This window comes from Oenanthe melanoleuca, chromosome 10 (assembly GCF_029582105.1).
Source record: "Oenanthe melanoleuca isolate GR-GAL-2019-014 chromosome 10, OMel1.0, whole genome shotgun sequence".
NCBI lineage: Eukaryota > Metazoa > Chordata > Aves > Passeriformes > Muscicapidae > Oenanthe > Oenanthe melanoleuca.
Window position 1 is genome coordinate 2,095,903 of NC_079344.1, and position 22,550 is coordinate 2,118,452.

The following is a 22,550-nucleotide window of genomic DNA, read 5'->3' on the forward strand; positions in this document are numbered from 1 at the left end:
CCCAAATACCTGTTTTTCAATTTAGCATTGCATTTTATTCTCCACTGCTTCCATATAGTGCTTGCTTCATGAGTCAATGCTATTACTGAAATCACTGGCAAGACAAATATTTGTGTTCTGTGTGTACAGCACAAATGAGTACCTTTGTGAAACTTAGCAGGTGAGATGGTCTTTGCCTGTGTAAGTGAGGAGTGACTCGACAGGTGATAAAAGTCACATTTGAAGAGTGATATATAGCTTATAAATTGCATGAATACTTGGGAATCTGTTAGGATGTAGAATCAGTGGGCTCCTCAACACTCTTATCTGGAATGGCATCATTTACATAGTGAAAAATAAATTAATTTGTACTGACAAAGTACTAAGCATAAATTGATCCAATTTAAATAAATTCTAGATGAGAGAAAGTTTTGTAACTAGGCAGGTGGATTTTCACAAAATATGTGCTATGAAAGGTCTCTGAGCAGAGCATTGTGAGTCCCCTGTTCTGTTTGTCTTGCTTGTGCCTTATTTAAAGAACTTGTTTGTTTGGGCTTCATCACTTTCCTCTGTTTTCTTTTGCAATTGGAGTAACTCTTGTGTGTGGGTTAAATTCAAATAATTAAGTTAATAAAGTTATTCATAATTATAATTAATTATTGGCTAATTCAGTAGAGACTGACCACGTCCCTTTCATGTTTTTTTTTTTTCTTCCCTTTAGGCTGATCCTGATGGACCAGACTTTGTTACTACTTACCAAAGCACTAAGCAAAGCATCAATGTAAGTACTAGATTTATTTAATTTGCTTTTTAAGCTTTTCAAATTGTGCAGCTGTGTTAGTCGCTCCCTGTTTTCTTCTCATTGAAGAGAAAAAAAAGGGAACAAAACCAACCCAGAAACCAAAGTCCTGACTCTCATTATTAAAACCTTCTGCTTTATATTTAACTACTTCAAAGACAAATCCAGGTGGGGAAAAAAAGGATTTTTTTTAATGGACGTATTTATTGTATTAATTTTTTTAAACTGAAAACTATACAGTTTTTGCTATTTAGAAAAATGTCCTAATGTATTTTAGCTGAGCCCTTTAGCATGTGCTTTGTTTAGCCTGTTCTGATTGCAAATTTTGATTCTTATTGGGATTTTTTGTTGCTGTTGTACTGTATCTACTAAAGTATCTTCATATGTGGTTCTGAACTTGTCAACCAAAGTGCTGAATGAAATGCAATGCAGCAGAACTAAAGAGTGTCCTGCAAAAGGCATAACCACATGAGGCATCAATCTTTAGATTGGCACAGTTCCTCTGTAGCTGATTTAAGCTTCCCTTCTCTAGCTCCCTCATCTGTTCTGGAGCTTGTGTAGTGTGAAGTTGAAGGGCATGGAGATAGAAAAGCCAATACTTGTGAAATTGAGCTAGAGGCTTTTTTCCTTGGTTCTGTCACAGCAGCTCTGAGTTATTAGGGTATAAACCACTACTAAATAACGATATTCCTTTGTCTCCTTGCCTTTGTTTTAGGTCATCTTTTCATGTTTGGATATAGTACTTCACACAGAGGCTTTGCTTTCCATCATGAGTTTCCTCACCTTCAGTGTCCCATCAGCAAGTCTTCCCAGTACAGATAAATCCTCAGACCATAAGCCTCAAATGAAGGAACAGGGAAAAGGAAACACTCTTAGACCAGGTAGTGTCATATTAGTAAGGCTGTACTTTTGTTGTTTAACAACATCTCACCTTCAGTTTCAAGGGATGTTATTTCAGATGACCTCATTGCAGTCTGTTTGGTGGAAAACAAAGCATGCACAACTGTAAATGTGGAGAAAAAAATCTTAATTAAAAACAGACACTTTTCTGTTGCTTAATTTTACAAATTCTCCTTACTCAATGTAACTTTTCTTGGGTAGTGGTCAGATTTTTATAATGAAAGTTGAATAAATGATGTTGCAGTGTGCAGCTTTTCCAAAGGTTTAGTGTCACAACCATGTAGCTTTCCAATCTGAAGGTTCTAAAGAGTGCTTGCATTGCTGAAAATAAATATTCCCTTGGGGAGGCAAAGAGAAGTTCTGAACTGAAGGGGTGGTGTATTTATTTAATTACAGGTCTTTTTAGCTTTTGCATGGAAGCTCCTGAATATTTTATCAGGTCCTGTGTTGTTGATTCTTGTGCTTGTTGTGTTGCTAGTGAAATTCAACATTTTCTATTTCTAAAACTATTGGGATTGAGTCTAGTGGCTATTATATTTTGTGTTTGTGCAGTGTTGTTGCAGCTAATGTCCCCAAATTGGCTTTGGTACTCGACACAGAGAGGAGCATTTATCATGTGAGACAGTGTAGTATATACTGCATTCAGCAATTGATGCATGAAAACTAGGTATTAATGAGGAGAAAAGCCATCATCTTGATGTTAATAAATAACTTTTTTCATGTTTTGACTAAGGATTACAGTATCTTTTAGGGAATGACTGCAGACTGCTTTTGAACAGTTCATATATGTACAAAACTACTAATCTAATATTTGTTTTAAACAGTGGGGTTGTAGTACTTGAACTCCTTGTATGTCTCTTGTGTTTCCTATCCAGTATCTGATGATGCAGCCCATGATGATGTCTGTGAATTAAAAGTCACTGCAAAGCTAAATGCATTCAGTATTACAGTGTGTGATCAGACCTGTAGAATTGCAGACATTAGAATACGAGGTAAGAGGTTTTTTTTTAAATATTAGATGAAGCTGGCTGTAGCCAGAAATAGGCTGTTTCTCTCCATTCACTTCTAAAAGGCCTGTGTGTGCACTACAGGTGTCTCTAACATGTGTTTGATTGTATGAAATGATCTGCAAGGAAAAAAAGTTTAACTCAGAAAATGAAGACAATTTCTAAGTGTAGTAAAATTAAAAGAAGTGAAGCCACTATGATTTAGGTAACACAAACTTCCATTTTTAAATAGCTAGATACTGGATAGTGTTGGGGAACTGTAGTCTTAGAATCAATTTATGTTGGCAACTTTGTCCTGTGCAGTAGGGCCCTGACTTCTCTCTCAGGTTCAGCATTCATTGTTACATAGCAGAAGGCTGGATTCTAAGTTGTTATTATTATTTATATTCAGTAGTAAATAATTTTTGGTTTTTTGTTTGTTTCTTTGTTTTTAGCAGAAGTGTTTACTTAGAAATTTGTTCAAGTGCATTTATTACCTTCTTTCTTTTGTTTCATTCAGGAATGGATGCATCGGTGGCTATGAAGCCTAAAAAGATTAAAGTGTTCTCCAGACTTGAGGACATTGTAATTACAAATGTTGATCCAAAAACAATCCATAAAAAGGTGATGTGTTGACCAGAGTGTGAACAGCTGAACTGTAAACAGTTCTTTAATTGATTTAGTGACAACACTGTAGTTAAATTTGCTGTGTTAGAGAATGCAATGTATGATGTAATACTAAGCAAAATTTATTGGTTAATTTCCTTCACCTCAAAGAAGAAAAACTTCTATTTAATATTTAGTTCTATTTGCACTGGTATGTTTAATTCTGAGTAGCAGGGCTTAAATATAAAATGGGCTATAGATAAGCAAGTGAGAAGAGGCATATGCTATAAAATAGGTGATTCTGTTTCCTTGTGTGCCTACCATGTGGTATTGATCTTGTTGGGGAAATATTTTTTGTTTCAGAAATACCTGGTGGAATTAATGATGTGGACTTAATTTTCTAGGCTGTCTGCATAATGGGAGATGAAGTGTTTAGATTTCACATGTCACTTTATCCAGATGCTACTGCAGGGGAAGCCTACACTGATATGTCAAGAGTGGATGGTAAAATGTCTCTGAAAGTGGGCTGCATCCAAATAATTTATCTACAAAAGTTCTTTATGTCTCTCTTGGTAAGACATGAGTTTAAGTTTTTTTTCTTGACCTTGAACTTTTTTTAAATGAGATAAAATGCAATCAACTCTTTGACCTGTACCTAGTGGTGAGCTGATGTGCAAGCACATATAAGTATTTTACTGAAGAGTTACCACTTAAGTTGCTTTACAAAAGATTGCCAAGGAGAATGATGACAAAAGAAGTAATGAATGGAGCTGATAGCTTTAATAATATCTTAAAAACTAAACAGTTAAACAACATGTAAGCTTATTCATGATTTTAACCTTTTTCTCTTTTGAAACGAGTATGGTTGAATTAGGAATTTCATATTTATACCACAGGTGTTAATTTTTCTTAAATTTGCATTTTCCTGTGGCTTGGCTATTTGTTTTCATGGAACTCTTATTTTTTGAATTCTGTTCACAGAATTTCCTGAACAATTTCCAAGCAGCACAGGAAGCCCTGACTGCAGTCACTGCCCAGGCAGCAGAGATGGCTGCTTCCAGCATGAAGGACTTTGCCAAAAAGAGCTTCCGCCTTCTGATGGATGTCAACCTGAAAGCTCCAGTCATAGTTGTCCCTGAATCTTCAGCTTCATGTAATGCTTTGGTAGCTGATCTTGGCTTAATCAGAGTTCAGAATGAATTCAAGCTGGTGTCTTCAGGTGAATCTCCTCTTCCTCCAGTTATTGAAAACATGGATGTGCAGCTGACTGACTTGAAATTATCAAGGTAAACATGGAGCTTTTCCCTGAGTTGAAGTGTCTTTGTAAAGGAAAGTGTGTCCATGTTCTTTATGCAGTGCTTTTCTCTTATTTGAACGTGGTAGGCAATGAGAACATACTAAAACCAAGCAAAAAGCCTTGCCAAGATGAGTTTAGGAGTGCTTTTAGATAGAGACACAGGTCCACAGTCTCTAAACTTCCTTGGAAAGAAAGGAGTGATAGCACAGTAACTTGAGTTCATCTGGAGTGCATACATGGGTGTAAGTGCATATTAGCTTATTCTAAAATTAATTATGCCTAGAATTTTGCTAGATTAATATGATATTGTTTGGTATTCTGCAACTAGTCAACATTTTTACTCCATTACTTCCACTGTCTTCTTTTAGGTGCATTATATCCACAGATTCACAACCAGATTCTGAAATTCTGCGTCCTGTGAGTTTGGCTTTACTGGTCCAGAGAAATTTAGCAGCAGCATGGTACCATAAATGCCCAACAATTGGTATCAAAGGAGACCTAAAACCAATGCAGGTAGTATCATGACTAAGGAGAGCTATATCAAAAGTCACATGGATTCTCAGAATACTCCTCAGCTTGGTTAAGGAGCTTGTAAACTCATTTCAGTTTATGTCCTTTACAGTATGTTGAAAGACTTCCAGCTTTATCATCCATTTTATAGATTTGTTAGAATTTTGATAATAAACTGTATAACTTTGATAACTACTGTATAATGAGTAGTTTTGGTGTAGCTGCATGCAGATTGAATAAAATTGGGTTTTATTTTTCTTGAGGTCCGTTGGAGCTATCCATTGACTCGACAGTCAGTAAAGTCATTCAGGTTATCTATTGAGTTACCATTTAAAAATGAGATTTAACAATTCAAATTCTGTCTGTGCTGTGGCCAAATATTGCTGAAGCACAGAGAAAAAAGAGATTTAAAGGAGCACCAGCAAAATTAACCAAATGTAGGAAAAATGTTCTTACACTGTGTGCTATGGACTAAGTGGCTGCATCTTATCACTTAGTATTGCTTGCTTTTTTATTATATTATATTATATTGTTATGATTTATTCTGATTCTATGATGCTAGGATTAAATCTTTGTCTACTGAATGGCAGTTTTCTGGTCATGTTTTTGGATTACTGAATTGTTGAAAAGTGCTTATGTTTATCAATTACTCATATTTTTAATAGGCAAAGAGCCTTTACAAGTCTAGAAAGTGTTTATCATATGGACTGTTATTTCTTGTTGTAACTCTTGTTTATTACAAGTAACAAGTGATATAGGAAGAGTGGGCAAGTCATATAGATTGTTTTGAACAGGATAATTTTGACTGTCCAGTTTGTTTCTGCTGGAAGCAGCCCACTGTTTCTCCTCAATGATTGCATAGTGTGTTGGAAGAAATGCTGTCACCAAAAATGAACTTGTGGCTTTATCACTTTACAGATTGCACTCAGTGAAGATGATCTAACTGTTATCTTGAAAATTTTACTTGAAAACCTTGGAGAGGCTTCTTCCCAGCCAAGTACTGTGCAAGAGAATATTGAGGATATGCAGATACCTAAAAAAGGGAAAGCTCTACATGAATCTGGTGGCTCTGAGGGTATGTTCAGTTTAAGGGCTGAATGAATATGTGTAGGTAGAGGGCTGTTTCCAAATTCAAATATTGTATTTTTCTGAAGCACAACAAATTGTTTTAACTGTTACAAATATATTGTATACATGAAAAGCTATAAATAAGAATGTATGCCCTTACATGGAGCGTGAGCTCCTGATGGTCAGAAGCTTTTGTGGTGTGTTTTTTGTGATTAATTTCTCATACAATGGTATCCTTCAGTTTATATCCATCACTCTTCTAACTGCACGTGGTTAAAAAAGAAAAAAGCCAAATCACATACCTTAGAATGTTAATGCACAATTATAACTATAGAGGAAGGTATTAGTGCTCAAATAATCTGTCAGTGTAAACAGTGCATGTCTCTGGGTGAAATATTATAAACACTTTGCCAAAATCTATTTTTTCTCCAAACTTGACATTCTCAATGTCAAAAAATTGCAATTTAACCAATAGTTGAATTGGTCTACTGTGAATAGAAACTGAAAGGAGGAGTAGGGCAGGCTCCTTGAGAAGAATTGGTACTTCATGTTGTTCTTCATTAAAGTGAACAAAGAACTTCAGTAGACTAATGACAGCTTCTTTTAAGGTTCTAAACCACTCTGTGCTAGATAATTTTAGTATGCACTGGATACAACAAAATTAAAAGTGTGAATTATTTTTAATAGTTTGCTGGATTTAGAGCTTTTCTTCTTTTTGTGATTTTCTGATCTCAATTTAGAAAAACCCAAACACCAAACCAACCAACCAGAAAAAAATGCAACCAACAACAAAAAAGCCCAAAACCAAAAGCAGGCTCACTATTCAAAAGAAATTTAAAAATATCTTCTTTTCACTGACAGGTGCCATTGTTGATTCTGGACAAGAAAGTGTTTCTGCAGTTCAGTCTTCTGTGGAATGTTATACGTTGCTCAAATTTGACTTCAATTTTGAGTCCCTTTCTGTAACTCTCTACAACAGTGACACGACTCAGGTTTGTGACAAAGCTTTTGCCACACAGATGGGATTGGTGGCCAAGGCTTCTCACATGGACAGAACTCAGGCTAGAAAAATGAAGTTACATCAGCTGCATTGGCTTTCCTAATAGAGCTTTGAGCTTTCTTGGGCAGACAATGTCCTTAAGAAAAAGGTGTGAGCATTTCTGAAAGTCACACTGAAAATATCACTAAGTCACCAAAACTATCCAGCATTTGATTTGGTCATTCAAACTTTGATTCCAGTTATCCAAAATAAAAATGAATATTTGAAAAGCAGAAATTATTAGCTCAGACAGTGCTAGTTCTATGCATGGTGCCTCTAAGAGTTAGTAAGCAGGTCCAAGTTGTGTATGACCCATAATTTCCTCTTGTATATCCCCAAGTGTGAGCAATCACGAGCATTCTCTCTGCTGAAAACAAAAAAGATGTGAAATGTCTTGTTTTTATGACTTAATAAAGTCTGCTTTGTGTAGATGTGAAGGTACTTGCTTTATATGTCTTTGTGTATAGTGAAAGTTATTTGTGTATAATTTTTAAGATGTTCTTGTGCAATGAGCATCATAGGGAAGAAGGACTCTGTAATGGGATAATATTTTAATTTCACTGTTGTGTAATTCTCACTTATTGCTGAGGTGTTCTTGTAGATGAGTTAGTAGGATGAGAGTGGAGGGATCCTCTGATATGGGATCCAGCATTCAAATAGATTATCCTTCACTCATGCATTCTGAACAACTGCTGGCAGTGTTGTGCAGAAGCACTGCAGCCCTGCAGGTTTTTTCTTCTCTCAGTGAGTTTTTTGAACTCATTTGTATGAGTGAAGGACTAATGACAGTGACAGGCTAATCAGGTCCTCCAGTTCAGGGATGACAATGCACATGGCTAGCAGCAAGGGAAATGTCTCATAGCTTTGTTCTGTGATAAGTAACCTTGCACTTTGTTTTTCTGTAGCAGTCTCTGCTTTCAGTGCACAGTGACAAACTGCGCCTCGGTGAGCTCCGGCTGCATCTCATGGCATCAGCAGGGGAGATGTTCTCAGATGGCTCCATGGATATCAGTGTTAAACTCAAAGCATGTACCTTGGATGATCTCAGAGAAGGAATTCAGAATGTGACTGCAAGGTAGGTTTGAATGCATCAGAAATGTAAAAAACTCCAGCTTATGAGGAAGAGTTTTTCCGTGCTCTATACTTGGCTTCACATGGAATTGATAAAACTCTGCAGTGCTGTCAGTTGTGGCCTGTAATACTCTGTGCTTAGAAGTGAACAATGTCATTTTAATAATGTTAAAGAAATTTCTACTCTTCTATGTTGATTTCTCAGGTTATCCAAAATAAAATGAAATCTTGGAGGCTGGCATAATACAATAAACTGTAGAACAGCTGTATAGAGGGCTCCCAGCCTCAACTAGAGTGTGATTGTTATGTGCTGCATGCATACTTACAAGAATGTAGCACACTAGTTTTAAATTGAAATGACTCTTCTGCTAGAAAAGCCTCTACCCTCTTATTTCTGGAAGAAACACTGCTTGCTTGTGTAGTAATTCTTCTTTATAAATGGCATGGGGAGAAAAAATGGTGGTACTTATGCATATTTGTTTTCCTAGATCTATGTTTGAAATACTTCTTATTAACCTTTTTCCAGAATGATAGACAAGAAAGATGACACAAATGACATTTCTATGATTGATATAAGATATAAGCAGGATGAAAATGGAACTGAAGTTGTTGCTGTCCTCGACAAGCTGTACATATGTGCTAGTATGGAATTTTTGTTGACAGTAGCACGTTTTTTCATGAAGTCAATGCCAGTATCTTCAACTGAAGGATCTGCACAGTTCCAATTAAAGCAAGTTGCTTCTGGGAAATCCAAGGCAGAAACAGGTCTGTGGAACCAATTTCCACCCACCTCCATTTCCCTCCTTTGCAGATTTCATTCTGAAAATAACTCATCCAAAAGTTTTCAAGATGCTGTCTTGGTATCAGGCTTAAAAAATTAGTTTATTCTTCAGAATGTGTAGATTGGCCACTGACAGTAGATAGCTTTCTTCTTTCTGGTTTTTATATTCAAGGTGGGTTTTTAAACTTATTTTCACAGAAATATCTGTACGGCCAAACATGACAGTCAAAGCTGTGATTATGGATCCAGAAATTGTGTTTGTTGCTAATTTGACCAGTGCTGATGCTCCTGCCTTAAAAGTTTCCTTCCAATGTGACTTTTCTCTGACATCAGACAAGCTTGCACAAAGGATGACTGCTCAAGTGAATGCCTTCAAAGTGTTGGCCTGTGCCTTTCTCAAAGATAAACAAGGCAAGAATGTTACCACGGTAAGGAAACCAGTGTTTCTTGATGAAAAAAGTTATTGGAACCGGTGGCAGGCATGTTCCTTTGCTGGCATATCTATAGCACTCAGAACTCTCAGTTTTCATATCATTGATTATTCAGAAGAGAGGAGGGGCCTGTGCCATTTAAAGGTGAATCTTTTATCAGTAGGTGCAGGACTTGAGCACTTAGAGTTCTGTCTAAAACCTGTGCTGTGCATTTGTAAATGTGTTGGGTTTTTTGTTCTGTCTGGTTTTTAAGCATTATGTCAGAAGCTTTTATTTCACTGGCTTTTAACCTTCCAATACAAAATGGTATTTGTTGCACTATATGGAAAATTTTTACTCTGAAACATGTTGGTGCTTCATGGGATCAGTACTCCTTTGGCCTATGGAGTGAAAAAAATACAAGATCTTATGAAAAGGTTAGATTTAAGGTGTCACCTTAGTAATCAAATTGTTTTTCTCTCAGGTGTTATGGCCATGCTCTTTGGTCATGGAAAATATGGTGCACACTTCAGGGTTACACACTGTGGCAGTAACAATGGAGGAACTAACTATTAAGGTGAGATTATTAAAACTGTCTTTGAAAGAACAGCTATTTCTCAGGCTGTGTAGCTTGGTTTTTGTTGCTGTGTGGATTTTAATAAAATTAATAAGTTGCATCTCTTAAATGACTTCTCATATTTGCTGTTTTCATTTATAATATATTATGTATTTTAATAGAAGATTTTTTTTTTCTTTGTTCAAGATATCACCAATAATTTTGAATACTGTCATGACCATTATGGCTGCTCTAAAACCCAAAACAAAAGAGGAGGATTCTAGAGGAGCAACTGAAGTTTCTGAGAGTTTGTGGCAAGTGAAACCTGTAGACGAGTGCAATGCTTGGTTTCTTGGTGTTGACATAGCCACAGAAGCAACAGAAACTTTGAAGGACCATGAACAAATTCTGAAGCAAGAGAAATTTGACATTGTGGTGAAATCAATTCAGATTACCTTGGAATGTGGCCTGGGACATCGAACTGTCCCTTTATTATTGGTGGAATCTGCATTTTCAGGTGTTCTTAGAAACTGGTCCTCACTGATGGAGGTCACTGCTGATACATCACTGGAGGTATGTGGGGTCAAACTGTTAGCAGTTTAAAACACTTTTACTACCCCTTGTAATTTTACCAAATTGCCTCATTCTTCATTCTGTGCTTGGATATATAAGCAGCCTTCTTCAATTGCCAGGTGTGCATATCATGGTGGAGTTGGGATGCTCAATTCTGTACCTCTGGGAAAAGCCACTGTGGTTCCATGAGGGATGAATATAATAGCTGAAAGGGAACATTCAGAACTGTTGAGTCCACAGCTTCTATTTAGATTTGCAAATTAAAAACTTGGTGCTGGCTATGAGTTAGAGGAATCATTCCAGTGGACCAGATTCAGACTATAGATGGCTCAAACTAATTTCATAGTACAGTAAAGTACTTGTGGCATTTAAGTTCCTGGTCTCAAAGTCATTCTCTCAAACCATGTGGGAGAAGATAAGAGACTTGATTATGTTAATTGAAAGTGTTACAAAGATATGGCATTATCAGGATGCTTGGTTCCTCTCAAAGCAAGCCAGAGAATGAACTCTTCAAAAATGGTGTAATATGTGAAAATTAAATGATATATTACATTTCTATGTATTAGTTTTAAAAACCATTGCAAGTTAGCACTAGACCTCCAAAACATGAAATGAGGATTTATAGTTTTCTTACTAATATTTTTCATAATAGTTTTGTATTTAGATACCTTATTTAATTTTAGTTATTTCTTTAGGTTCATTATTACAATGAAACCTATGCAGTGTGGGAGCCACTTATTGAACGAGTCCAAGGAGGAAAGAAGCAATGGAATTTAAAGCTGGAGGTGTGTAAAGATCTTTGACATTATGTGAAATAGTTTGAATAGGCAGCTATTAAAAATTTCTTACAACCTTTATGGGGCATTGACCTTTTGAATGCTGTTGCTTGAAGGAGCTATGCAATTTTACGTGAGAAAAAATAATCATTCTTTAGAGATCTTAAGAGTTTTCTGAATAATGTGAATTATCAGTGCATGGACACAATGAAGTGTGTAACCATGCAGAGAAGAAAAACTAACTTGCCTTCTATGTTGGTGTAAAATTTCCATGTTTGTTTAAAGCATCTGAGATTTACAAGGTAAAGTAGATTTTACTTTGCTTGCAAAATTGTCGAGGGTAAATCAAGTAATTTTTTCCTGTTTTAACACAGGAGAAAGTAACCTATAGGTTTGCAATTGTCTAATGAAATTTTTCTTTTAGATGAAGACTAACCCTGTCCAGGAGAGAAGTCTGCTTCCTGGGGATGATTTTGTTGTTATTCCTGAGCCCCAAACAGCAATTAACATCTCTTCGATGGATACAATGAATATAACAATATCCAAATGTTGTCTTGCTGTTTTCAGTAACCTAGCCAAGGTAACCCCAGCAGGCAGAAAGTGCTCAGTTATGTACTTCCATAGCAAATTCTAAATTTCCTTTGTTTTGAGAACTGTATTGGCTGCCACTCAATGGCTGTTTTGCAGCTCTGACAAATGTTACCTGGAAGGGCTGAGGAGTTTTACTCAGGTGACCCCTTTATGCTCAGCAAAAAGGTGGTGTTACCTTTTGAAAGAAATAACTTCTGTGTTAGAACAACAGATATGCCAATGCAGGACTTAAGGAAGTGTCAGATGTGCAGGTTAAATGAACATGAAATGCTCTAATAAGCTGTTTCCTTGTTGTGGCTATTTTTGTTTGACATACTGTATATATTGTTATTTACAGGCATTTTCAGAAGCAACTGCATCCACCTTTGGCTATTCCTTTAAAGAGACAGCACCTTTCATAGTGAAAAATGCCCTAGGTGTTTCTCTCAAAGTGCTTCCTAGCTCAAATTTTCGGATAGTGGGTGAAAAAGAAACCATGAATGAAATAGAAACTGGCCAGAGCATGGAACTGGAATACTCTGGTTTTGAAGCACTCCAGCGAGGAAGGTTGTCTGCACTGTACCGACAGGAGAGCTCTGTCTTCACTTTAAATTTAGGTATTACGCTGAGGAGCACTGCTTGTTCTGACAGGCTGTGCATGGCAGGGTGAGAGCTACATTCAGTGGGATAGAAATTCTGGTCAAATGCATCGTGTTGGAATTACACAATAAATTGAATATTGATGGCAATTTTAAAAACACAAAAGTGGTTCTGGTGTTCCTAAAAAGATGGAAAATTCCTCTGCTTTAGTTTTTCAGAAAGTGAAGAGAGTGATATTTTTTCCTACCCCTTGGGAGAACTGGAAGACATTCTAGTGGAGTCACTGATAGACCATTTTAGAGGCCCCTGTGACATAGGCCTGTGTGTTCTAGCTCCTGTTAAATAGGGTTTTCATTTCTCCTATTTCTACTTTTATTTTATTATACTTTATTTGTTTTATCTTTCTGTAGTTACCCAGCTACTTGAGACCAGTTATGATTCTGTCTTTTTAGCTTTAGGTTACACAATAGCTACTAATATATAATCATCTGAGTTTTTCCCTTTCCATCACATCCCATATGAAGGTACTTGGCCATAATACAAAGCTTGTTCTGTTTTCATTAACTCAGCCAACAAATACCTTTGATAACTGCTTGCAGTATAAATCATACTGTAAATTTGTGGAGTTGAGGACTATTTAGACCCTAAAGCTTTTTTCAGTGGCACTCAAGTACCATTTAAGGTGTTTTGCCAGAGGATGCTTTGGTCCTGGTAGTTGTTGAGTTTTGAGCAGCTGTTCAAATAGGAAATAGTAATGTGATTTGTGTTACTAATAAAGGTGTTTGTCTGTTTTTATGGATCAGAACTTCAGGGATATAAAGAGACCCTCAGCATCCCCGTGGCCAAGCCAGGCCGCCGCCTGTACAAGGTCAGAGATGCTGCTGATCACCTGGACTCCATTGTGGTGCAGATTGATGCTGTGGAAGGAAATAAAGTCATTACTGTGCGCTCCCCCCTGCAGGTAAAAACCCAGCCACACAGCCAAACCTCTGAAAGCACTGCTCCTCAATGAGTCACCTTCCTGTTCTTCCTTAATGCATTTTTTCGAGATCATGCTTTTCCAAAATGTTACTTAAAGGCCAGTTACTAAGTATTTTGTTCTATTTGTTGCATGAATTTTCCTTTGGTTTTCCTTTTTCTGTTTGGCTTTTTAAAATCCTCAGCATTGTGGATACTTTTTATGCTGTGTGATATTTTAAGCATGTTTTTCAATTCATGGGACTTAGAGTTTTCTCATATACTTGTGTTTTAAGGCAGCTCAAGTCGGTTTTCTAGAGGAATTTGGTTAAATCTACTAATGTTGGTTTTCCTTGTTGTTACTGATATTATTCCTTCAGAAATTTGTACCATAGAAATGTAGTGAAAAATTAACTCCTTTTGATTCTAGATCAAGAACCATTTTTCAATTCCATTTGTCATCTATAGCCTGGCTAAAGGCTCCAAGTTGCTGAAGCCAGTTGGCATATCCAAGCCAGAAGGAGAGTTTCATGTTCCTTTGCATTCATACAGGTATGTTTTCTCTGCTCTGTAGGGCCAGTCTCTGTGGCACTGATGCACAAATACAGCATTAATTTTCAAACCTTATTTTGCAAGTGGAGGTCTTCCTGACTGGACTAAAACTCCAAAGTGCAAAGCACTTCAGAATGTTAGCCATGACTTTAAAGTTGATGAAGTTAGGTATCAATGCAAAGCCATTATGTACAATTCCTGCTATTTTCTTGTAGGTGCCATCTGTATGTCCAACCAACAGGAATATTTGAAGGTCAGTTTAAGGAGTCTACAACTTACATTGCCTGGAGGGAAGAGCTACACAGGAGCAATGAAGTCAACTGCTTGTTACAGTGCCCAGCCACTGAGAACAGTTTCTTGCCTCTAATAATCAGCTCAACAGCTGTACCTGATGAACTAAATTTTGTTTCAAGTTCTGTAGAGGAGTTGGATCCTGCCTACATTATCCACCTTTATCCTACCCTGACTGTGAGGAATCTTCTACCATACTCCTTGAGATATTTACTTGAGGTAAGTTACTTTATGGTTTTATTTGTTTTACTTTCCTTGGTTTTAAGTAAGAATGCATTCACTTAAAAGTGAAGGTGAATGTAGTGTGGAAGATGCTGAATGTTGGGGTTTGTATTTTCTATTGTAAATGAATCAATTCTCAATGTTTTGGGGATTGTTTTAAATCTGAGTGTACCTGTTCAGCTCTGCCTTGCTCCTTTAACAGGAATCCTGTACCAGATTAGTCTTTTTCTTTTATATTCTTCTGAGATTCTGTTTGTATTTTGCAAGCTGTCTTTAACTTCACAAGAGGAGATCTGTAATTTCTAGACCTTTTTTTTCTATGTAGAAAATGCAAATTCTCTCCATTCTAACACTGATTCTTATGACCATTGTGAGGTCTTGCTTGCACAAATTGGAAAAATCTTTGAAGGATGCTGCACAGACCGTTTTCTTGTCTGTTTAGTATTTTCAGTATGTAGTATTTCTTCATTAAGGCTGAGTGATTTTAGCAAATACAACAGGTTTGAGCATTTAGAACCACCATCTTTGTTCTGTAAAGTGCTGTTGATCTCAAATTATTTACAGGAAAGTGATTGGAGATTAGGACATGCTGAGATATCTGAAATGTACATCCTACAAGACGATAAAATGCTGGTTCTTGAACACCTAAATTCTGTGTTGAAAACTTACTTTGCCTTCTCTAATTTTGCTACAGGGAACTGCAGAAGCCCGTGAATTAACTGAAGGGAGTGCTGCAGATGTTTTTCATTCAAGAATCAGTGGAGAAATAATGGAGCTTGTGTTGTTAAAATATCAAGGCAAAGACTGGAATGGCCATCTTAAAATCTGTGACGGGATGCCTGAATTCTTTCCTGTGCGCTTCACATCTCATTCTGCCTCAGAGATGACAGTGGATGTTTACATCCATTCCAGGAGGGTTGGGAGTCATATGGTTTTATCTGTGTTCAGTCCCTACTGGATTATCAACAAGACTTCCCGTGTTCTCCAGTACCGAGCTGAAGACACCCACGTGAAGCATCCAGCAGACTACAGGGATATTGTTTTGTTTTCATTTAAAAAGAAAAATATCTTCAGTAAGAACAAGGTATGTCTACTTTAGATGGCAGTCTTTAGGCCATGCTCTGAGGGGGAAAACACATACACATTCTATATAAGGAATATTTTAATGTACTTTTAAGTCTAAAGGCTTTAATTTGGCTGCTTCTTTCTTTGGTACTTGGACATTTAAAATGCACACCAAAACCGCATTCCTTTTGTTTTGATTTTGGTATGATGTGATGTTTACAAGGTCAAGTGAAGAGTATTGGAGTAGAAGTTTTTTTGGAAGTGGCCCTTCATTCCTTTTAAATAACTTTTTTAACCTAACAATAGTTGAAGAAATGGTTGAAAAACAGTATTCATTTGATTATTTCCTTCCATCTCTTCAAGTTTGTGAAGCACCACGAAATTGTTGTCCTTTTTTCCCATCTGTGTGGGCTGTCATGGGTATGAGCTAGTGAGGTTTACTCTGCTTTGATACCCTTTACTGTAACATCTTTCCCAGAACTTGATCACAGATTAAGAAATCAGAATATGAATAGTGACACTACATTCTTAGGTTATCCTAATATATGGAAGGTGTTAAAAGCACAGAAGTGTTGTCTTTACATTGCCATGTAATATAATTGCACTCCATAATGCATTAACTACAGAATGAAAATGAGTTTACTGAACTTCTTTGCCTGTTGTTTTTTGTGTGTAGATCCAGCTCTGTATTTCAACTAGCACTTGGTCCAGTAGCTTTTCCCTTGATACTGTAGGAAGCTATGGATGTGTGAGGTGTTCAGCTAATAACATGGACTATCTGGTAAGATGTGCCTCAGTGTTTTGTGAAATTCTCTTTGGGTTCTTCTGGCTTGACTTCTTTTCTACAAACATGTAGTACTCAGCTGTTTGAAAACACAATGATGAACATGCATAGTGGAGATGATTGTTCACAATTGTGTGCAAGTGTTTATATCTGTGCTTCTGATTCAAGACTACAGTTCCACAGCCAAGCAGAGTAAAGAGATGTGGATAGTTGTGTTTTCATGTAGTCTTTAACTGTTTTCTGATTATAGTAGTCATTTTGAGTTGTCAAGATTTACTCTAGAGGGATTTCTGATGGATTTTCCCCTCAAAAGCTGCAGTTGCAAAATGCTGCTGCTAAGCCTGTCAGTTTACTCTTGTGTTAGTTTTGTATAATCTGCTGATTTTCCTGCATGTTTGGTGGTTTTACTTCAGGTGGACAGAACAGGAGTGTTGTGTTTTAGGCTTCATAATTACACGATGTTGGCTTTTCTATTTTTTCCATCCTGACTTTTCTTCTTAGCTTGTTGTTGATTATTTGCTCAAATTCTTGTTCAACAGGTTGGAGTTAGCATCAAAATGAGCAGTTTCAACCTTACCAGGATAGTCACCTTCACTCCATTCTACACAATAGCAAACAAATCATCTCTGGAACTTGAAGTTGGAGAAATTGGTCCTAATGGTTCTCTTCCAACTAATAAATGGAATTATATCTCAGCTTCAGAGGTAATGTTTCATGTTTTTTCCTTTTCATATCATTGTAGACAAAGAACTGGTGTTTAGGTGTCACTTAAGGGAAGAGCAGTTCTCTTATGGAAGCTGGCTCTTCTGGTGAAATCAATGTTTCACATCCCAAGGGAACTTGAATAGTAAAGGTTGCATATGTTGGTACATTTATCAACTCCTTCAGTTTAGATAACTTAGTAGATGTAGATATTTAATCAGAAGATACTTGGGTAAGAAGTAAGATGTGTGAAATAGTCACACAAACCAGTTTGTTTTACTTCTGGGTTGACATATTGAACATACATGAAATGTTAAAATCATGAGTATTTCTTGTCTTACAGTGTCTTCCATTTTGGCCTGAAAACTCATCTGGTGAACTTTGTGTAAGAGTAATTGGCTATGAAAGCTCATCCAAACCATTCCTGTTTAAAACCCAGGATAATGGTACTCTTCTGAAACTGGAAGAATTGGTGAGACTGACTTTGTGTAGTCTGTTAATTCTTCATTTTAGCTGTATGGTAGCTTGACTCAATGAAATCTTCATGATCATGTGCCTTAAGTTATGGGTACACTGCACATCCTTCAGTTCTGTTGCATAAAAAAAGTTATGAATCAAGTTTGCAGTGTTGTTAATGTTTTCATAGTTGTGTAGTCAAGTTGATTCACTTGTGACAAGCTTATAGGAAACTGAACAGCTCTATTGCTATTAACTTAAAGTTACTGCACCTCTGACATCTGGGCTTTTTGCAGAGGGTATGTCTTGGGTGCCTTCAGTTTGTTTAAATAGGTAAAAAAAATGATTCTATTTTAGGATTTCTTGATAAGCTGTTACATGTTGGAGATGCACAGTTCATAGTTAAATTGATTTGACTCAAATTAAGAATATTATAATTTCAGAACTCACTCTAGCCTAGTATTAGGGAATGTGTTTATAAAGATACCATATTCAGTAAAGTCTTTGGATATAGTGCATATCATAGTTCTAACTTGAATTAATGCATAGAACAAATACTTGGCTTTGTCAAACTTCCTCTCCAGAATGGGGGCTTGCTGGTAGATGTGAATGTCTCAGAGCATTCTACTGTGATAAGCTTCACTGATTACCATGAGGGAGCTGCCCCAGCTCTGATTGTCAACCATACTCCATGGGACTCTCTCAGATATAAACAGAGGTATGTGAAGGAAACAATTCACTCTTGCTGGTTTAACTGGGGGATATCCTGGTTAAACATCACCAAGAGCTGGTGAACCTACAGCTGGACTTGTCTGGGTTGAATAACTTAGCCCTTCATGTCTCACTGCTGGAGGGGTGCAGTGTTTAGTACTGGGGTTTGTTTGCACCACTTCCATCAGTGCTTTTAACCAGTGAATGCTGTAATTTTCTCCTTTACTTTTAACCTGCAGTGGATTACAAGAGGAAATGGAGTTGAAACCAAGGCAAGTATGCCTCTTTGCCTGGACTGATCCAACCAAACCCAGAAAATTGACTTGGGGCTACTCTCAAAGTTTTGGTGAACATGACCTACTAAAGGTAAATTTTATAAGGGGAGAAGTAAATGTTGAACCAATTTAGGATTACTCAAAATTAAAACTATCTGGGAGAAAGTTTCCTCAGTAAGTTTGCATCTGTCTTATCCTGTAGGAGACTTACAAGTACTGTCAAGAAGCAAGATTTTAGGTATTTTGATAGTCCAATGTGTCTGTCTTTAATTAGCTGCCCATTTGCACCATGAATTCTTCTTGAGATGGCTTGATTTGTCTGTTGAGTAGCAGAGAGTTAACAAAACTGAAAAATATTACTAGGTAAGAGAAGGGACAGGAAAGCAAACTTGAGTTTCAGTTGTACTGGAAATGGGTTTAGTTTCACATACCTGGGGTTTAGTTTCACATACCTGAACTCAGACAGAACCAGTTATAGTGTGCTTTAATGTATGAACACTTCCTTGGGTTAAATTTTTTGCATTTAAAAATGGTTTTAGTTTAAAACAAATTTCCTTACCATGTGATTATGGTTACATTCATGATTTGTTGGGGCTTTTGAGAAAAGGGCTTTAATTATCTCAATTTTGCCTTACAAATTAAAAAATATGGAATATCTGCTTTTGAAGAGCAGAGATCTTAGTAGTTGTCTGCTTTTACTGTTTCATGGTATATTATTTATTGCCTTCTTCTGCCATTACTAAGATTCCAAGCCTTTTGCTTTGCTCTGAAGGCCTTTGTTTCCTAATGACTTCTAATATTATTCTAGACCACAAATATTGCTGGAATGTTTAGTTTATGAAAGGGGGAAAAATATCCCAACATCCAACTTCTTTCAGTGCAGGGAACTGAGCAAACAGGAAAAATACTGAGTTCTGGTTTGTGTTTGTCTATAAACTTGCTTATAAACATAGAGCAACATCATGGATTTTCTCATGTAATATGCATGTTTTTTTTCCCCCTTACTCAGGATGACTGTGGCCAGTTCCCTTACAATGCAAATATTCAAATTCACTGGGTGTCTTTCCTGGATGGTCGCCAACGGGTGCTGCTTTTCACAGATGATGTGGCTTTGGTTTCTAAAGCACGACAAGCAGAGGAGCTGGAGCAACCTGATCAAGAAATAAACTTGTCAATCCATAGCCTTGGACTTTCTCTAGTTAACAATGAAAATAAAAAAGAAATCTCTTACATAGGAATTACTAGGTATTGCACATGGAATAATTTGAATAACCAAAATTTGGCAGGGTATTACAATTTTAGCAATATAGTTGAAGGGGATATGTTTCAAGTTAAATTAAGTTAAAATATTTTTAATTAAAATAAAGTTTTGCATTTACTCCTATTGTGGAATTAGAACCAATAAGATTTAAATGCCTCCTTTTCTTAGTTTAAGACATAATAGGGTTTTTTGAGCCTGAGAAATTCTAAAAATATATTTTACATGGTTTGCATGCATAAGAAAGGTTTAAGTACTCTGAAATTGTTAACTTTATTATTTGTCTTGCAGTTCTGATGTTGTTTGGGAACGGAAACCAAGGCAGAAGTGGATACCATTTAATCAAAAACAAATAAACCTGTTGGAGCAAGCATATCAAAAGTATCTCTCCAAGAGTGCTTTCCAAGGTCGTTGTTGGCATAAACTGGACAGCAATACTGAGGTATGTATTGAGTTTCAGTGTTTAAATGCTTAAATGCAGAAGAAGTGTAACAGTTAAAACAGATTTCTGATTTGATAAATTGAAATAGATGCTGTGTGAAGAGAAAGAAACAAGAGGCAAGATTTTTATTTAAATAGTTACATATTTTACACAGTAAGATGTTTTTGTCTTGTGTTGATACTGAGGCAGTACTGAAGTATTATCCAGGCTTTTATTATGAAGTAAGAATTTCAAAAGATATTTCTTTTGTGTAGTAGGAAAGATTGCCTGATGTCTGCATGTTAGCTGTGAACCTATATTTGCAGTATATACCCTAAATTCTTTCCAGATATTTTGGTTTTAGGTGCATTACTTGATGTGGTAAAGGAGTCTGCAGTGTTCAAGGACTCTTGAAATTAATCCACTTACCTGACTGAGCTTGTTCAGACATTAATTGTACATACCTGTTTTCCATGCATAAGAAATGTATTCAAATGGCTAAGTCAAATACAACTATTTTATAGTACCATGGTCAAGCTTGTTTCCTATATCATCCTTTCATTTGAAAAACATATATATACCCTCAGCTCTTTGAATACTGAAGTTTTGACCATTGCAGTAGTGCATTTATAGTACGTAGTATGAAATATTTTATCTGTAGGTCATTACATTTCACTCTCAATAAAGGAGAGCTTTATACTTCTGCTTCTCATAACTTAAAAGTTTCAGCATCAGGGGAAAAATATCAGCTGGGAAAATAGTCAGCTCCATATAAACATCTTCAATTGTGCCAGTGTAATATATAACTCATGAAGAAATAGCTACTTAGATGACGCAGAGGTTCATGCTTGGGACAACTAAAGGTGCAATGTAATGTCCTTGTCAGACTAACTGGTGGTTTTTTCACTGCTTTCCATGTAGTTAATTAGATGGAGAAATTCAGTAGCCTTGTGATCTGATAATGAGGAAAACCACAGACTTCATTTGCTAGTCTGCTAACTAGTTATGTGCTATTTTATTGTTTCCCAAATTAAACTGTATCTTAGCTGTGCTTTCTCCTGTTTGCAGGTGAATTTTAGTAACTCCCCGATGGAAATGCGCCTCCCGGTCAGGTGCAGCATCCGCCGTAACTTTCTGTCAGGAATTCAGGTGGAATTCAAGCAGTCACCTCACCAGAGAAGCTTACGGGCTCAGTTGTACTGGCTGCAGGTACCAGCCTTCCTCTGGTTTTGAACCTAAACAGACACATGAAAGCTTCTTTCATTTATGTGAAGAAGTATCTCCAGATTTTATGCATGTGGTGCTTTGCTCACTACATCAGAGTAGTGGGGTGCTGTGATGGAAAAGTATTGCAGAACTGCAATCCCAGCATTTTGCAAAAGAATTCCACAAAACTGTGTGCTAATGTAAAGCAGAGTGCTGTGATGGAGAGTTTATTTCTAAAGATCTGTGTTTTAGTGTTTTAAAACAGACCTCAACCTTTTTCAAAATTTGTTTGCTGTAGTTTTTGCACAAAAGTGTAGCATTATTCTACAGAGTGTATCTAGGGGTTTAGAGACCTTTAGTACAAAAACTGCCTGTCTAATGGGAAGTAGAGAACAGACATTTAAATATTCTAAAATAGTATGCAATAATGTAGCTATGTGTAGAATTAACACTGAATTAATGTGCAACACTTGCAGCAGATCAGCATAGTCCAGTCAGTACTAATACTGTTGCTAAATCTGCCAGTAGAGAGCACTTTAGTGGGTACTAGTGAGAGGTGCTCAGTGCTAGAGGGAAATAATGTTGAGTCATCATCATTGCCATCTTCATCTCCTTTTGCTGTCCTTTACTGAGGACCCTGGTGCTTTTTATGACCAGCTGGTGGGGAAGTTTGCTCTTTCCTTTGATCTTTCATTTTAATTTTACTTTAGCCTGAAGGTGGTTTTCACCATGCAGTCAATGTATGCCATCAGCTGCAGACCTTGTGAGTGAGTCTTTGTGGGTGTGAACCTCTCTTAAGCATCCCTTGTGCAGCACTTGCAGCCATCTGACCCTGTATAACTGAATGAGTAAAATTCCACAATGATACCAGAGTAATCCTTTTGCTCTTTCCTCCTCCTACCCAAATAAAGGCATTCCTCTTGAACACAATTTATAAACAAGTTACTCAAAATGGGAACTGGCTTTGATTATCATGTCACTAAAATATTCCTGTTATTATGCAATATTTTTTAAGGTTGATAATCAATTACCAGGATCGATGTTTCCTGTTGTGTTTCACCCTGTAGCCCCTCCCAAGTCAATTGCTTTGGATTCAGGTAAGAGAAAGCCTATAGTAATATCAGATTTA

The 22,550-nt window shown here is 36.7% G+C and overlaps 1 protein-coding gene across 2 annotated transcripts in view; it reads left to right on the forward strand.

The window, feature by feature from the left end:
- The window catches only part of VPS13C (vacuolar protein sorting 13 homolog C), a 67,433-nt gene that overhangs the window by 31,724 nt on the left and 13,159 nt on the right, over window positions 1-22,550 (forward strand). For both annotated transcript variants that reach the window (XM_056499658.1, XM_056499657.1), the window contains 30 exons: window positions 701-760; window positions 1,494-1,659; window positions 2,554-2,670; window positions 3,185-3,288; window positions 3,675-3,842; window positions 4,252-4,556; window positions 4,936-5,080; window positions 5,996-6,152; window positions 7,007-7,137; window positions 8,090-8,259; window positions 8,782-9,020; window positions 9,235-9,464; window positions 9,931-10,023; window positions 10,210-10,575; window positions 11,271-11,360; window positions 11,776-11,931; window positions 12,280-12,538; window positions 13,325-13,482; window positions 13,909-14,030; window positions 14,246-14,540; window positions 15,238-15,627; window positions 16,285-16,389; window positions 16,932-17,096; window positions 17,438-17,566; window positions 18,135-18,268; window positions 18,501-18,627; window positions 19,546-19,781; window positions 20,086-20,236; window positions 21,284-21,424; window positions 22,437-22,518. In XM_056499658.1, coding sequence (XP_056355633.1) covers window positions 701-760; window positions 1,494-1,659; window positions 2,554-2,670; window positions 3,185-3,288; window positions 3,675-3,842; window positions 4,252-4,556; window positions 4,936-5,080; window positions 5,996-6,152; window positions 7,007-7,137; window positions 8,090-8,259; window positions 8,782-9,020; window positions 9,235-9,464; window positions 9,931-10,023; window positions 10,210-10,575; window positions 11,271-11,360; window positions 11,776-11,931; window positions 12,280-12,538; window positions 13,325-13,482; window positions 13,909-14,030; window positions 14,246-14,540; window positions 15,238-15,627; window positions 16,285-16,389; window positions 16,932-17,096; window positions 17,438-17,566; window positions 18,135-18,268; window positions 18,501-18,627; window positions 19,546-19,781; window positions 20,086-20,236; window positions 21,284-21,424; window positions 22,437-22,518 — 5,191 coding nt within the window. The remainder of the gene's footprint in view (window positions 1-700; window positions 761-1,493; window positions 1,660-2,553; window positions 2,671-3,184; window positions 3,289-3,674; window positions 3,843-4,251; window positions 4,557-4,935; window positions 5,081-5,995; window positions 6,153-7,006; window positions 7,138-8,089; window positions 8,260-8,781; window positions 9,021-9,234; window positions 9,465-9,930; window positions 10,024-10,209; window positions 10,576-11,270; window positions 11,361-11,775; window positions 11,932-12,279; window positions 12,539-13,324; window positions 13,483-13,908; window positions 14,031-14,245; window positions 14,541-15,237; window positions 15,628-16,284; window positions 16,390-16,931; window positions 17,097-17,437; window positions 17,567-18,134; window positions 18,269-18,500; window positions 18,628-19,545; window positions 19,782-20,085; window positions 20,237-21,283; window positions 21,425-22,436; window positions 22,519-22,550) is intronic.